General features: G+C 49.8%; 2 protein-coding genes across 2 annotated transcripts; one reads left to right on the top strand and one right to left on the bottom strand.

Moving 5' to 3' along the window:
* Positions 1 to 897: 897 nt before the first annotated feature.
* LOC120949928 (synaptic vesicular amine transporter) lies at positions 898 to 5356 on the top strand. The gene is made up of 2 exons (XM_040367570.2): positions 898 to 1432; positions 1508 to 5356. Exons 1-2 carry the CDS (start codon positions 1339 to 1341, stop codon positions 2932 to 2934), a joined length of 1521 nt encoding a protein of 506 aa, XP_040223504.2. The 5' UTR covers positions 898 to 1338; the 3' UTR covers positions 2935 to 5356.
* On the bottom strand, positions 5190 to 15078 carry LOC120948725 (huntingtin). Its single transcript, XM_040365389.2, has 8 exons — positions 12262 to 15078; positions 11509 to 12189; positions 11262 to 11445; positions 7669 to 11191; positions 7346 to 7594; positions 6798 to 7269; positions 6283 to 6717; positions 5190 to 6205 (listed from the first exon to the last, which is right to left on the bottom strand). The coding sequence occupies exons 1-8, from the start codon at positions 14869 to 14871 to the stop codon at positions 5447 to 5449; spliced, it is 8913 nt and encodes a 2970-aa protein (XP_040221323.2). The 5' UTR covers positions 14872 to 15078; the 3' UTR covers positions 5190 to 5446.
* Between the last annotated feature and the right edge of the window lie 435 nt (positions 15079 to 15513).

Genomic DNA, 15513 nt, shown 5'->3' with positions numbered 1-15513 from the left:
TCATGTGTCTTATCTTAATGGAGGCGCCTAGTGCTTTGATGAAAAATACTGTAAAATGAGTTCTTGACAGAACAGGTAACATAGAAAAAGTAAAAAACAAATGATTTTTTTTTATTTCAATTATAAATACAATTGCGGTGTGAAGAACAATCCTGTAATACAGGATCTTTTTCTCCATTTAATATTTGTATGAATGAAATTAATTGAAGTTACAACACATTGAAGGAAAATTCTAATGATAAAACTAATTAATAAAATTATTAAATAAATAACTGAAATAATTTAAATATTTTTATGAGTTAAAGTATCAGAAGCGATGAAAACCATTATTAAAAACTACCAATTTAAATATCATGTTTTAATTTGTAATTTAACTAATTAAAAAGTTGCAATGGAAGTCTATAATGTTACTAAGAATGTATGTACATGCAAAACTTTCTAATGCCCTGTGTGTAGTTAAGCTCATTTTAGATGATTTAGTCTGAGATTTTTGTAACTATGTTTTAAAATAAAAAAGCCTACACAAAACTAGTTTTATTCTGTTTCGTTAATTAGAATGAAAATCACATTTAAAGAAACTTTATCAATTTTCCTACTGAACTTTTACACAACTAAATGAAACTATACTTTTTAAGTGATTAATATACTTATTGATATTTTGTAAATTAAAACAATTAAACAACAATAAAAAAGTTGTGAAAATATAATTGTTGCAAAACAAACGATTTAGCTATATTTGGCCTTCTCGTTCTTGAGAAAACAGCAGTAACAATTTCAAAGAATGAGATTAAATTTTTACAAACCAATTGATGCAATCTCATCAGCTCATGAAATCAGTTTTATTACAACATTTCAAATAAAAAGGAACAAGTACTGGGCGTCTCCATTGCATCGCTCGTGCATTGCTTCGGCAGTGAGTTCCTCATTAAACTTCCGTTGCCATCGTTACCAGAAAAAGAGCTCTCTCGCACTTACGCTCTCAATAGTAAACACTCTCCCAGCTATGAGACGATGCGAACGCGCGCTCCAACGCAAACAAAAGCGTACAAACGGTGCTGCTGCCAATCGTTAACAGACGCAGCGACGCACAGGTTTCACCCACTTGTTGAACAGGAGAGTTTCGGCCGACCAATTTGGCCTTTTCATCCGGATACACGGTACACGTTACGGTGGCAGCAAAAGTCGTTAACCATAACCTACCGACACGCCGTTGTGTGAGGGTGTGCTTTTAAGTGTGCAAGTGAGTCGCAGTTTGAAGTGATTTGTTGGAGAGCAGCGAGTACGTTTTTCTGTTTAAATTACAACAGGCAAAAAAGTACAACAACCATCTGCTACAATATGTTATCGATGGATAAGCGCCACAGTCGCGTAGTTGTCGCGATGGTCGTGTACATTTCCCTGTTCCTCGACAACATGCTGCTCACAGTGATTGGTAAGTGGTGGTTAAAGTTATTGAGAAGAAACCCCCCTCCCTAACTGGATAGCTTCATTTTTTGCCTGCTTTTAGTTCCCATCCTTCCCGACTATCTGGTGCAGTTTCACGCCACCGTGCCAGCGAGCGTCATCTACAAAAACTTCAGCCTCCACTACGTGCCGAAGCTGATCGGTGCGGTAAGCGACGGGGCGGTCATCGTGCAGCCCACCAGCCCACCCACCGATCAAACGATTGAGCAGGAGAACGGCTCCATCGGCATCCTGCTCGGGGTGAAAGCGCTCGTGCAGCTGGTAGCGAACCCGCTGGTCGGCAACGGAACCGCCCGCTTCGGCTACTGCATTCCGATCACGTTCGGCACCGTAAATCTGCTGCTGGCGTCGCTGATCTTTGGCTTCGGCACGTCCTACACCTCCCTGTTTGTGGCCCGCGCCATCCACGGGCTCGGGTCGGCCTGCATTGGCGTGTGCGGGATGAGCCTGGTCGCGCAGCTCTACACCGCCGAACCGGACCGCCGGTCGAAGGTGATGGGCACGGTGCTCGGCGCGATGGCGGTCGGTGTGCTGGTAGGCTATCCGTTCGGTGGCATTGCGTACGCAATGGCCGGCAAGGCAGCACCCTTTCACGTGCTCGCCGTCCTGTGCGGGGCCAATCTGGTGCTACAGTACTTCCAGCTGGATCTCAGCCCGTTCCGCCCCATCCATCCATCCGGCCTGGCGCGGGATTCATCCTCCACCAACACGACGGCGAGGCGCGCGACATGGTGGCCACTGCTCAGCAACCCACTGATCCTGATGGTGGTGGGTGGCATCTGGATCTCGACCTCCGCCATGGCCATCCTGGAGCCGTGCCTGCCCATCTGGATGATCAGCCAGCTGCATCCGAAGAAGTGGCAGCTCGGCACCGTTTTCATCCCCGACTCGATCGGGTACTGGGTGGGGACGAACTTTTTCGGCTCGGTCGCCTATCGGTTCGGACAGATTCGGGTAGCGATCGTCGCGCTGGTGCTGGTGGGCAGCTCATGCATCCTGCTGCCCTCCGCCAACACGGTGGCGGGTCTGCTGTTGCCCCATCTGAGTCTCGGACTGGGGATTGGGGTGGTGGATGCGGCGCTAGTGCCACTGCTCGCCACGCTGGTTGACGCGCAGCTCGGAGGTACGACCGAGGACAGCGATGGGCAGCTCAGTTCGGAAGGGGCACCGGGCGGCGAGCACGGCTATGGGGCGGTGTATGCGATCCAACAGATAGCGGTCAGCGTGGCTTACTCGCTCGCACCGATTGTGGGCGGTGAGCTAGTGCCCGTTATCGGGTTTGCCACGGTTTTACGCGCCCTCGGCACACTGAACTTACTGTACGTGGTGCTGCTCGCCTGTTCCTCTAGCCTGCGAAGTGGGGGAACAGGGACGGCACTGCTTCCCGGCAGCTGCGGCAAACAGACCGCTCTACCGCTTGCCAACAGTGAGCCGACGACGTATAGGCGCTTTTACAACAGTGTCGAGTAAAAGGGGAAGACAGGGTGGGGCGATCAATCGTGCGTGAAATGGAATTAGTCTTTATCTCGTGCCAGCCAGACGCTGTCGATACTTTAAGCCCGTTCAATAAGGCCACCGTCCACGATTGAACGAACGATTGGGACCATTCGGCGGAGCCCTTAATCTTTAAAATATACACAGTGAGTTGTGAATGTATGTGTGTGTGTGTGTGTGCGTGTCATCTCTTACCATATTGAAACCTCGTAAAAATATAAAACAAAAATTAAAAACAAGTAACAGAACAACGCTCGAACGTGATAAGTGCTTGAGTGCTTTTTTTCGATATGTTTAGTTATCGTGTGAAAGTGAACTGCTGTTCGCGTTTTGATGAAATGGGTTGTTGAGTGGACTGTTCATATTTTAAGATAAAGCAACTTCATCCATCAGTTATCACGCTTGCACCACACACAGTGGTCGGCAAGATATAGTGTCTACTACTTACAATTTTACATTTTTTCCAATTTTTTGTGAAATTTGAAGTTATTGTACTGCTTTAGTTTTTTAACCATTGGTCGTTTTATGCTTGTAAATGGGCAGTACCAAACCATGATGAAAATGAGAAGTTTGCTTTAAGAAAACATATTTTTTCGAAAAATTATCAAAATCACTTTGACAAAATAAAGTTAAAAATTTTATGATTCTAAAGAATTTTTTTTAACAATCTATAACAACAATCCAATCGTTTGTTTGCATTCTTCTGGCATTCCAGTCTTGTTTCAGCTTCTTTGACGTGCGTTTTTACCAAATTTCAAAAAGTTTATCTAGTTCTGAATTTAGTTTTTGCATCTGGTTCTTCTCAAGCGTTATCCAGAGCTTTGAATTAAAATTTGATTTGTTTGTTACCACTAAGATTTAGACTTTGTGGAGGACATTCAAGGTGTTTTATTCCATATGAGTTGGAACAATGAGCAAAATGTAAAATGAACATATCCGTGGTAGACTGATGCTCATTGCTGATACTCAATAAAAGTGTGTCATGACATGCCGAACGCGAAGTACGAATTCTTGAGTCTAACGCGATAACCTGAGTGACAAGTTTAGCTTAATCCCTGCCAAGCATAAACGTGATTTTTTCTGGCTGTGAACAGTGCTGCCAAATGCCACTGTTTCAGTCGCCAACACTCATAACTGAAACGAAGCTCAAATCAGCTCACGTACACAACTGAGATGACGACAGTGATGAGGCTCAAACAGTGGAAGAATCAATCACATGCTTGGTGACATTTTGATTAGCACCCAACTCTTGATTCACTCACTTTTGTCACGACAATTTTGTCGGCGATAATCACGACATTCTTGAAATATACTTGGCGTGTAGGCTCTAACAACAAAATGAGCATGCTTTCTCCGTCTATCTGTTTTGATTATCTGTCAGGTCAAACAGAGCGAGAAAACATGCTCATTTTGTTTCTTGGAACCACTCGCAAGCACAGTATATCTCCCATGACCATTGCGATGATCACGGACTGAAAATGTCGCCACCAAGTGACTGACCAAGAGTTGGTTGCACACAATGTCACCAAGTATGTAATGGTCGCAACAACTAGTTGAGTCTCACCTCTGATCGTCGCAATAGAGCTCGTGACGCTGACACGATTTTGTTTCAGCAGGAATTTGTCATGACTATGTCGGTGATATTTTGCAAAACTGATCTCAGTAAAAAAGTCATGACATAGTGACTGACCAAGCGATGGTCACAAAAATGTCGCAAATGTTTTATTCAATCGAATCGAATAATACTTCTTGAATGGCCCCCACATAGTCTTTATTCTGATCCTATGAAGATTTAGTGTGAGATTTTCGATGCAAGTGGTAAAAATAACATGATAAGGAAAAATGTTAAGGCTCTTGGGAAGAACCAATGTCTTTATTTTGTCACACGGAATTTTCATGAAAAAAATGTAAAACATGTAAAATTCGTAGTAGGCACTTAATTTCGCACACCACTATAGGCCAACGAGTAGACGAAATTGCAAAACTTAAAAAAACTAAAAGGAAATTTATTCTGGCTGTTGAAAGTTTTTCATTTAATTAAAGCAACTGAACCATTAATATTAAATAAATATGGTTTGTATGTAATTATAGTTATTTAATTTTAATAATAAAACTCAGAGTTTTGTTACATTATTGTTGAGAAGATATAGCAAAAAAGCATCCCAAAACCATTAAACGCATAATAATCTACCATTTCGGAAAAAAAACACTTGATAACATATACCTGTTAGTGAAGGGAGCATAATTTAATTTTATTTAAACGCGATTTACCATTACTAGCATTAGCACAGACGATGAAAACGAACGCAAATACAGCGGCTCTAACAATGTAACCATTGTGCGATACATACAAACGAAAACAAATAAACTTTAAAGGCATATAATAACATCAAATCAATCGTTGTCATTTTAAACTTGATTTTCTTAAACAACTAGATTCACTGCACTATTGACTGGATATTGCAAATAAAGGAACCACTGCCACAGCTCACAGACACTGCACCAGGCATTGGAATACGAAGGAATCGTGCTGGCGGAAAATGTCCTTAAATTTGGCCCTCTGGCTCCCGTTCGGTTCGAGGCGCGCGTAGAAATCCTTGGCCGAGAGGATGAAATTGTTCACTTCCCGCTCGTTCAGCTGCTGGTAGGAGGGTAGCGAAAGCACCTCCGGCAGCAGCTTGATCAGGTGCTGGTTTAGCGAGGCCGAAAGAAAGATGACCGTCAGGCACCAGACGGACTTGTTCACCTGCGGAAAGGACAGGAAGTTGGGCAGCGAGCAGAGCAACCATTCCTGCAGCAGCGCCAGGTAGGACGAATCGATCGCCGATCGGAACAGCTGATACGTGACGCTCGCAATAATGTCCGGGTTCGGTTGGTTCAGCATCAGCTCCTTGAACACCTTCGTCAGTATCTCGTTGGGCGGGAGCAGGTCACGTATCAGCTGGCACAACACCTCGCCAAACACCTTCGCCCCGAGCGGGGTGGTGGTGCGTATTTTCGCAAACAGTATCTCTATCTTGTCGATCTGCTGCACTATGATGTCCGGCTCGTCCTGCACGATGCCGTTGCAGCGTTCCGTGCTCTCGAGCTGCTCGTTGCAGCTGCGATAGATGCAGGTGACTAGCAACTTGAGGGCGGACAGAGAAAACATCTCGTTGTCGATTTTCACCAGATCGATCGCAAGCTTTTCGATCTTTTCGTGTAGCGCGCGCGGCACTCGGTCGGTGACAATTAGACGCTCCAAACCCTGCGCGGATGAAAACCAACGGAGTGAATGTGAAATGGGCAGTGGAGGTACTTACCACCATTATGCTCGCTACTTACGTTCAAGATGCACAGATAAATCTCCAAATTAGTGGTCCGTTTCAGTATGTTGTTGGCGGAAATGATACTGTTCGACAGCAGGTTGCAGTCCGGCACGAACCGGGACGTGTGCTCGATCAGGTAAAAGTTCAGCGCCCAAACCAGCTTCGTGTGCAGATCGCTGAAGGCGCCCGAACTTTCCTCGATGATGCCGTGCTTGACGATATAGTTCACAATCACGTTGCGCAGCAGGTGCAGCTCGTCGTTCAGCGCACCGATCGATGAGTTTGTTTTGATCAGACACTCCAGCAGACAGATGAGCCCCTGCAGCGTTGCATTGCGGATGTACAGCTGGGTGCTTTTCAGATACGTCGGAATGATGGTGCACAGGTGCGTCAGATCGGCCATCGTTGGCACGAGCAGGGCCGCTAACCGACACAACAGGTAAATGATGTGCTGTTCAAGAATAGAGAAAGGTGGGAATAAAACACGTATCAAAGGAGATGAAACGAAAGTATCCAACTGATCAAGCGTACCTGCTGCGATAGCGTATCTTCCATTGGGACGCGCTCCTGCAGCTTCAGCAGCAGCTGGTTGAGCCAAAAGATTTGCTCCCGATTGTCGACCATTTCGCAAAAGTTGACCAAGTGTGGCAGCACCAGCGCAGGATCGTCCTCGATCAGCTGCTTCAGCACGTCGTAGATCAGCTGCATCGAGCTCGCGCTGTCGATGTTAATTTTCTCCACAAAGTGGCGCTTGTTGCGGACGACCAACGATTCCACCGGCAGGCTGTTGTTGCCTCCCGCCTGCGCTGTCGTCCGCTCGATCAGCTCCCAGAAGTAGTCGAGTGACAGCTGGTTCTGATCAAACCGCACCGTGCCGATGCTGCTGTCGTCCAGCGAGTACAGATCGTCCGTACCGGTAATGAGCAGCCGGCGCTCCAGGTTGGGCTGATAGAACACGTTGCTCAGCGGAATGTACAGCTGCACGTTGTGGAGCTTTTTGAGTCTACAAAAGTCAAGGAAAGATCAAGTCATTTATCATGTGTGTTTGAGGGGGAAACAAGCTCGAGCATTCTGCATACCCAATAGTGTCACATTTTATGTTGGGATTGCGCGTAGTATGATGAAACTTGCCCTCCCGAAAGCCAATCCATGGATAGCGGTAGCACGCCAGCAGCAGCGACATTACAGCCTGCAGGCACATGTTTTTGATTTCCCGCTGCTCGACCAGGCTCACGAAAATGGGATCCTCCGAGCGGTTCAGCAGCACCATCAGTGACATAAACAGCTCCTCGAACTGTTGGCGCGACGAGAACCCGAAAACGTTTGCTCTAAAAAAAAGGATAAACACACAAAGCACATTACTACACGATACCAAGAGGGAAAACACTTGTTTGCCACACACCTTTTTAAAAACAGTTCCAACAGCTCAACGTCATACAAATGTTCGATCGGTACGGCCGGTAGCTTCGGCGTGCCACCACCTTCCAGTGCGTCCAGCGAGGTGTAGCAATCGTACAATTCGTACGGCGTCAATGCGTAGGGATAGAATCGATCCAACTTCAGCAGCGGTATGGCGATCGATTCCACCAAGGACACGATACCCTCACTCATGGCAAGGTTTTTCGCCATCGCGCCCGGATCGGACACAAATTCCGCTATAACGATCGCTTGCAGGTAAACTTCCATCGCATCGGCCTGCTCTGCTGCTAGAAAGCGCTCAAATACTGCCGGCAATGGTCGGCGGGCCAACAGTTGCTCATCCAGCAGGGATCCTTCGATCAGCCTGTACATGAGTTTGATGTACCGCTCCACATCGCCACGGTATCGATCGTTTTGGTTCAACTCGTGCCAAAGATAGCGCTGGTGTACGATCGTCCCGATACAGCGCAGATACAGCTCGCGGTGCGTAACGTTTTGGGCCGGCTCTTGCTCCACAGCGCGCGCACAGACGCCGCCGAACGAGAGCAGTGTTTCGAAAAAGTTCGACTTGAGCAGATGCTCCTTTACGAAGCGATCGATCAGCTTGCCCTCGATGTAGAACAGGCACAGGTGCTCCAGTCGCTTCAGATATTCGAGGAAACATATTACCGACTCGGCACACTGTCTCGTCGCGGCCGTATCGTCCGGCTTCTGTTTCGCTTCGGCTAACTTTCGCATCAGCACGATGAGGGTCACCTTCAGCATCGGGTGCACCTTCAGGTAGTTTAGATGCGGATTGAACTGCACGCAATCGGTGCGGAAACCATGGAACATGCTCTCGAACGCCACCACAATGATGTCGCGCAGCAGCCGCACGTTGAGCGAACCGCTCGAGAGCAGGTTGATCAGCTTGCTTTCGGATTTGATTTCGTGCAGCATTTTAGCAATGTGGCGCGGTTTCGTGTACGAGGTGCCGGCGCAGTGGTACGCTACCTGCCGCAGGAACCACGCCTCATCGACGGGCAGATCCTTTAGCGTGGCCGTATCGATGGTTGGCAGTGCCGATGGCAAGCACTCGTCCGGAACGCTCTCGTAGTATTGCTTCAGCTGTGAGAGCGTTTTGAACAGCTTCGGGAACTTCCGTCTGCAGTCACTGTTGAAGCGAGAGTACAGATGGTGAAAATCATCCGCCGGCAGCACGGTCAGCACGGCGCTATCCTTCAGCCCGGCCGCACCGAGCTGCACCAGCGCGCCCAGCTTGTGATCGAGTATGAGGGCAGCGTTGCGCGAGGTCACTATGTTGACCGTGGCGAGCAGATCGGTTAACCGGCTGCACATAAGCGGGAGCGTCGTGAGCGGTGCCTTTTCCAGCAGCGTACGCTGAACGCCGGACAGCTTGCCTTCCACGGCTGTCATGATGGTTTTGACAATTTGCTTGGAAAATTCCTCATCCGCAATGTGGCACAGCAGCAGCGGTTGGAACTGGTCGGACAGGAGGGCCGTTTCGCTGGCCAGTAGAGCCGACACCTCGCTGCGTGGCCATTTCAACTCGTTCGGTTTGTGTTCCAGCAGCGTCTCGATCAGTACGGTGACCATGCGATCGTTTCGCACGTTGTACTCCTCGTTACGAATCAACGATAGCATTAGCTCCAGATCGAACCCGTGCTTTAACAGCAGCTCACACAGCCGGCGGGCAACGGGTGCCGGCAGGCTGCGCCATCGGATCAACTCCAGTGGCATCTGTTCCGCCAGTGCGCGGCTCACGTCAGCGCTAGCAGTCGCGCGATTCAGCGTATCAATGAACCGCTCAATGACATCGTACGTGAACTGTACAGTCTCTCGCGGCGAGTTGTACGTGACGCCCAGCTCGTCCAGCACGGTAAAACACTCGCCAAGATAGCGGACCAATATTTTTGCCAAGCTTTGAGCCGCCGGTTGAACGACGTCTTCCGTAGGTCGCGCTGTATCACTTTCGTGCTCCTTTTCTTCCTCATCCTCGGGCGCCTTGTGTTGCTTGTGGAGATACAATCCTACGTGGTTCAACAGATAGCTTCCCTCCGTTTGCTGAAACACTTGGCGCAAAATCAATTCACCGTACGTGATTTTCTGCAGCGATTTCCACGACTCGCTCACGATCGTGGTGTAAAATATCTCCACAAAGCGAAGCACCACCTTGCTCTCCAGCAGCTGGTTGCGGCCGAAGCATTCAAACAACCGCCGCACGATAAAGTAGTCCGCGTTGCATTGCATCACCAGCTTCCCATCCCCCAGCACCTGCAGCAGAGCGGCCAGCACGTCCGCCTCGCAGTTTGCCGCCTGCGTACCGTCGCCGTCGTGCAGCCGCTCACTATACATAATCATCGGCACGATGCGGTACGCGTCCAGCTCGTCCGGGAACTTTATCAGCATGTTCAGCACCACCTCCTTCTGCGTGCTGCATTCCGATGCCTCCAGCACCTTCGGCAGCGCGCTGCTCCGGCTCAGCCGCAGCAGAAACACCTCGTGCGAAAGCGCCTGCACCGAGGCGATGGCCGTCCGGCGTATCACATTGTTTGCCAGCAGGTTGTCGCAAATGTTGATAATCTTTGGAATCGTTACCAGCGGTTGCTCCCGCACCAGCCCGCTCAGCTGAAAGAGAAACCGCACCACCTGCCGCACCAGCTCCTCGGAATCGTCGATCGTGCTGCGTTCGATCGATTCGATGTGCTTGAAGATCGACTCCACGAACACGTTGCTAGCGTCGAGCAGCTGGTAGTTGATGCTAAAGTCCAGCAGCTGACAGAGCAGCTGCAAAATGCTCGCCTGCACCGTCGGGCGCATTTTGGTGAACAGCTTCAGGCACGTTATTACCAGCGGTTCGAACAGCTTCACGAACGCACCGATTTCCGGCGTGATCGGTTTCGCTTTGGTTTTGCAAAAGTCGTAGTACCGGGCGAAGAACTCCTCCGACGCTACCGCGTTCGGCGCTTCCGCCAGCGATGCCTGGCGGAAGTATGTCACCTCCGCCGTGCGGTTCGTGTAATTTGCGTGAAACACGAATCGCAGCAAAAATCGCGCACACCGCACACAGTGGTCGGGTTCGAGGGATAGGAACGTTTGCAAGTAGCGCAGCACTTCCTCCACAAACTTCATACCGTTTGTCATGGCGGAGAGGGATTTCAGTTCCAGCAGCGTCCACAGTGCTTCGGTCGCTGCCCGCAGACAGTCGAACAGCTTCTGGCCCGATTCGGCGTTGATCGAGATACGGTAGCTTTCCATCGAGCAGCGCACCTGCTGGTAGAGCTTCATGTACGCGTGGTCGCTGCCGAAATATCCGAAGCAGTTGATTTGCTGCAGTTCTTTGGTGTTCATGAAGATGTCCGCCTTTTGCGCCCGGTTCATGACCAGCGGGACGGTGTTGGTGTACACGTGATGGTAGATGTTGAGCAGCTTCAGCAGGTGGATGATGAATTTGTTCATCGATTCACCGTCTGTTACCGCGTTTGTGGTGCTGCTTGACAAAACAGCTAAAAAGAGGTGAAATGAAAACGTAATCGTACCTCTTTTAAATTACCAAAAAAAATCTAAAAGTCTCACCAACAATCATCTGGGAACATATCCACAGCAGATCCGCGTGCACGGTAAGATCTAGAACGGTGCTATTCATCCCCAGCAGCAAACTCAACAGCACGCTAACCAGATTGTACTCGTTCCACAGGTCGACAAAATCGAAAACGTCATATTTTTCCATAAATATGCGTACAAAATGAATTATGCCAGACTGTAACGAGAAAAATACAATTACAAATATCATTTTCGCAATCCTCGCTTCATTTTGCCATACCTGAAGATTTTTGTCTCCAATTTTCAGCAACAGATTGCTAATCCGGTACATTACACGGCACACCGTACTATAGTCTGGTACTGTTTCGCCCATGCTTGTCCTACCCTGCCGACGACGATCAAACGGTGCAGCGAACGTACCGAGCACAAATTGATCCACAAAATCGCCGACAACCGATGGTTTGGGTTGGCGATTTGGCTGCTGTCGCACGGAGGAATCGTTCCACGCGCTACACTCCAGAAAGTGAAGCAATCGTTCGCCCGCATGGTTGCGTACGCGGAGATCGCCATCGCTCAAACCGGCCAAAAGTTGATCGAGCACCTGGTCGCGCAGCTGATCGCCCTGGTAGCCGTGCGTTTTGATGCAACCGTAGTCCAGCTGAACGATCAAATCAAACAGCTTCCACTGCACCAGCCAGTACTTGTTGTGGGACAGTAGCAGCAGACGATCGAGAAGCGTTTTTATGTAGCCCGGTAGGAGATACGATGCCGATTTGACCATTAAGCTGTCGTCTAGAAATATATTCCTGCTGGCCGATTGGAATGGAATGGTTGAGGTTGGTTTTTGCACTTTAGCGGCGCGACTGTTGCCATTCGCAAGGCTTTGGAAGTAGACGTTAAAGAAAAGTTCTACCGACGATAGTGCCTGATTGACGACCGTGTGTATTTCATCCGAAAGGCCCTAAAACATAATGCAAAAGGATGTGAGTGTAACTAGTGTTATTTTAATTTAATAATTATCATTTTCACATACCTGCACAACAACGTTCAGCAGTTTATGCTCACTCAAGAACGATTGTGTGGCACCGTTCGGTACTTTCGTGCGCAGAAACTCCCGATAACTGCCGCAGCGATCGACGGCAGCACGCATCAAGTTGCCCACAATCAATTGCACCGTGCCGCGGAGCGTCGGGTCTGGACTGTCGTAAAACAGCAGCACATCGGCGAGCAGCTGCTGCTGGTCCTCGTCCTCCGGTGGCTCCTTGCGGTTCGAAATCGTCATCGCCGTCAGTGCCCTCTGCTCATCCGGCAGCTCGGCCGTCGACGGGCGACTGCCCGCTACGCGATGTTCGTTTTTGATGGTAGTTATCACCTTTGGTACGACCAACAATTCCCGTCTGCGAGCGGGTCCCGGCTGCGGCCCGGCAAGGCTAGCACCCGGGCCCGGTTCGGACTGGGAAAGGATAGCGTCCAGATCGCGGCTTAGCTTTTCGTTGTTGTCGATCGAGAAGTTTTCTTCGATCGATTTCAGCTTCGACTTTAAGCCCTGATCGAGGCTGAGCGACATCGGCGAGAAGTACTCAAAGTAGGTCGCACTGGTACACTCGCCAAAGTGATCCTCCTTCATTTCGAGCAGCTCGGAGCCGGTTTCCTCCGGTACCGGCGTGCCAGCATTGGCAGTGTCCGGCTCGTCCTCGCCCGGAGACGCTTGCTGCGAGAGCTCATTTATCGCGTCTTCTAGGTTTAATATTTCCACCACGGCAAACTCCTCCCGGAACGTGTCCTTCTCGAGCGGGAGGGCAAGTAGCTCCGGCTTCATCCGCACACAGGCCGCCACAATCTGCATCGAGAGGCTCTTGACAGACACGCGCACCACTGCATCCGGTATGAGGGCATGCCTGGTGCCGGCAAGCAGAAACCGCGAGCAGACCAATCGTGCCGTAAATTCGAGCAAATTCTGATCGTGGATGGTGCCGATAAACAGTTCCCGCGTGCCTTCGGTACCCAGTTCCTCCGCCACCATCGAGGTGCTGAGCGGAACCTCGAGCGTGTCCCGGGACGGTGTCGGGGTTGGTGCAACCGGGACGCCCGGCGCCGGTACGACGGTAATCGGGTCGGTATCGTGCTCCGTTTCCAGCGTCACATCCAGCTCGGCCCGTATCGTTTCGGCGTTCGAGGACATGTGGCTGCTGGCCATCGAGTCCATCGACAGCCGATCCTCCTCCTCCCCGTCGTCCGGCAGCGGTTTGTCGATGGATTTGCGGAAAAACTTCGTGACCGATTCGGCCGCATTCGAGCTGGTGAGCAGCGTGTTGATGAACGATCCGATCGAGTCGGTAGATTTTTGGCTTTTCAGCGACAGTGAGTCGGGTGCGACGGTGCTGGAGCTGTTCGCCCCACTTGCTCCCCCGTCCAGCGGCCCGGAACTTTCGAGCTGTAGGGCGGGGGCCGCATCGAGATCCATACTCTTCAGCGAATCCAGCTCAATGTCGGAGGCGGACGCGAGCGAACGATCGTCTACGGGGAGCGCAAATTTCGTCGGAGTGGAGGTTAGCAGCGGCAAGGAACCGGGCCGCAGCAGCACATCGGACCGTGCGTCCGTGCTGGATTTGCGCGACGAAAGCAAACTGTCGCTAGGGTTAATCTTAAAGATGGAGTTTTTCAGCGTCTTGCGCTTGAGCAGCATCCGCCGATGGTCACACTGTTCCGAGAGCAGCACCTTCCGCACCGCCGGCTGTACGTTGCCCAGTATCACCAGCAACACCTCCAGCGTGGCGTTGATGATCGTGTGCGTGCCTTCGCGCAGGAAGTGCAGGCACAGGTCGTACGTTTCGATCGCCTTCTCCACGCTACAGCTGCGCAGCACGATCGGCAGAATCGCCCGGAAGCAACCCATCACGCCGAGCACCGTGTTCGATTGCTGCTGCAGCTGGCCACACTTCAGCAGCTGCTCGATGCACCGGTTGAACGCATTGTTGGCGTAAAAGTCGGCGTTGCGCGATCCCTGCACGAAGGCGAGCATGTTCCGTGCGGCACAGCGCCGTTTGGTGGCACAGTCCGAGCCGATGTCTTCCAGAAACAGTTCCGTCATCTTCAGCACCTCGCCGTCGGTCAGGTAGCCTTCCAGGTGTGCGCAAAACACCTCCGTGAAGCAGCACAAGCCTTCGAGCAGCGCCGGCTCGCGGCGCTTGAAGATGGCAAATATGCACGGCAGCAGATTCTGGGCGTAGGTGCGAGCCTTCCGCTGCCGTATCGTGCCGCAGTAGTGGCCAAATATGGACAGTGCCGTGCGCAGCGAGCGTTCGTTTCCGTTCTTCTTGATTTCGTGGTACAGATCGCGCTGGATGCGAACGATGCTTCCGGCCACCTCGCAGTGCCGCACGATGCGGGACAAGTTCTCTTCCGCCGCCATACGCACGCCCGAGTCGGACTCTTCGCAAAACTTTAGCAACACCGCCACTGCATTGCTGATGTGCCCTTGATAGGTGGGCGAGTTCGCTGCGGACGTGCCAGGCCGAACGTTGACGATGGTTTCACTGATCACACCGAAATGGGCCACCTTTTCCTTGCCGCTGGACGAGTCTGCCAGCTTCAGCGATTCGATCGAACGCTGGAGCGCCCCGAACGGATTTAGCTTATCCATTGCAGGTCCGGTTTGTGACCCCTAGCGAGGGGCGGGATGTGAACCTTAAGCCCGGGCAAGGGCGTTGGTTTCGCAGCGAAAAAACACGGAATGAAAACTTTTTATCCGCTGCCGATTGTAAGATGAGTCAAGCCTTTTAATACATTTTTTTTTTCACACAGCTGCTCAGCTGTCAACAAAACAAGCTGTTGTTGGTGTTGTTGTTGTTGTTGTTGCTACTGCGGTTGTTGACGTTCTGCTTTTTGGCATGTAAACAAATCGAAATTTAGACGAGTCGGACAAATTAGACGAAAGTTTTAGCAATATTTTTATTTGAATAGTTAATAATTAGAATAATACAATTTATTTTGCTCGAATATTGCAAGCACAATGCATATCATGCTCAGAAAAAACACTAAACCAAGTAAACAAACGAAACACTGAGAACTCAATACCATAGTGTACACCAAGTGAAATATTACAATTTCAAATTCAAACATGCAGATTTATTATTTTTCAGTTTAGTTCTAATAAACCATGAAATGATTCTAGTCAAAGAACAATTATATTGATAGGAACAAATCATCTTCTTGATCTTAGTTAAATTATTTACTTACCATAAAATCTTCATAATAAATGAGTAAATGTATAATGTTATCATAT

The sequence above is a fragment of the Anopheles coluzzii genome, chromosome 2, assembly GCF_943734685.1.
Source record: "Anopheles coluzzii chromosome 2, AcolN3, whole genome shotgun sequence".
NCBI classification, from domain to species: domain Eukaryota; kingdom Metazoa; phylum Arthropoda; class Insecta; order Diptera; family Culicidae; genus Anopheles; species Anopheles coluzzii.
The sequence above is the reverse complement of the archived record's forward strand: the minus strand, read 5'-3'. Positions and strand labels throughout refer to the sequence as shown.

Coding starts and splice junctions, on each gene's coding strand:
- LOC120948725 (XM_040365389.2), bottom strand. CDS start 14,871: ATGGATAAGCTAAATCCGTTCGGGGCGCTCCAGCGTTCGATCGAATCG. Junction 12,190..12,261: donor TGCTGAACGTTGTTGTGCAG/GTATGTGAAAAT, acceptor ATTATGTTTTAG/GGCCTTTCGGATGAAATACA. Junction 6,718..6,797: donor AAGATACGCTATCGCAGCAG/GTACGCTTGATC, acceptor ATTCTTGAACAG/CACATCATTTACCTGTTGTG.
- LOC120949928 (XM_040367570.2), top strand. CDS start 1,339: ATGTTATCGATGGATAAGCGCCACAGTCGCGTAGTTGTCGCGATGGTC. Junction 1,433..1,507: donor CATGCTGCTCACAGTGATTG/GTAAGTGGTGGT, acceptor GCCTGCTTTTAG/TTCCCATCCTTCCCGACTAT.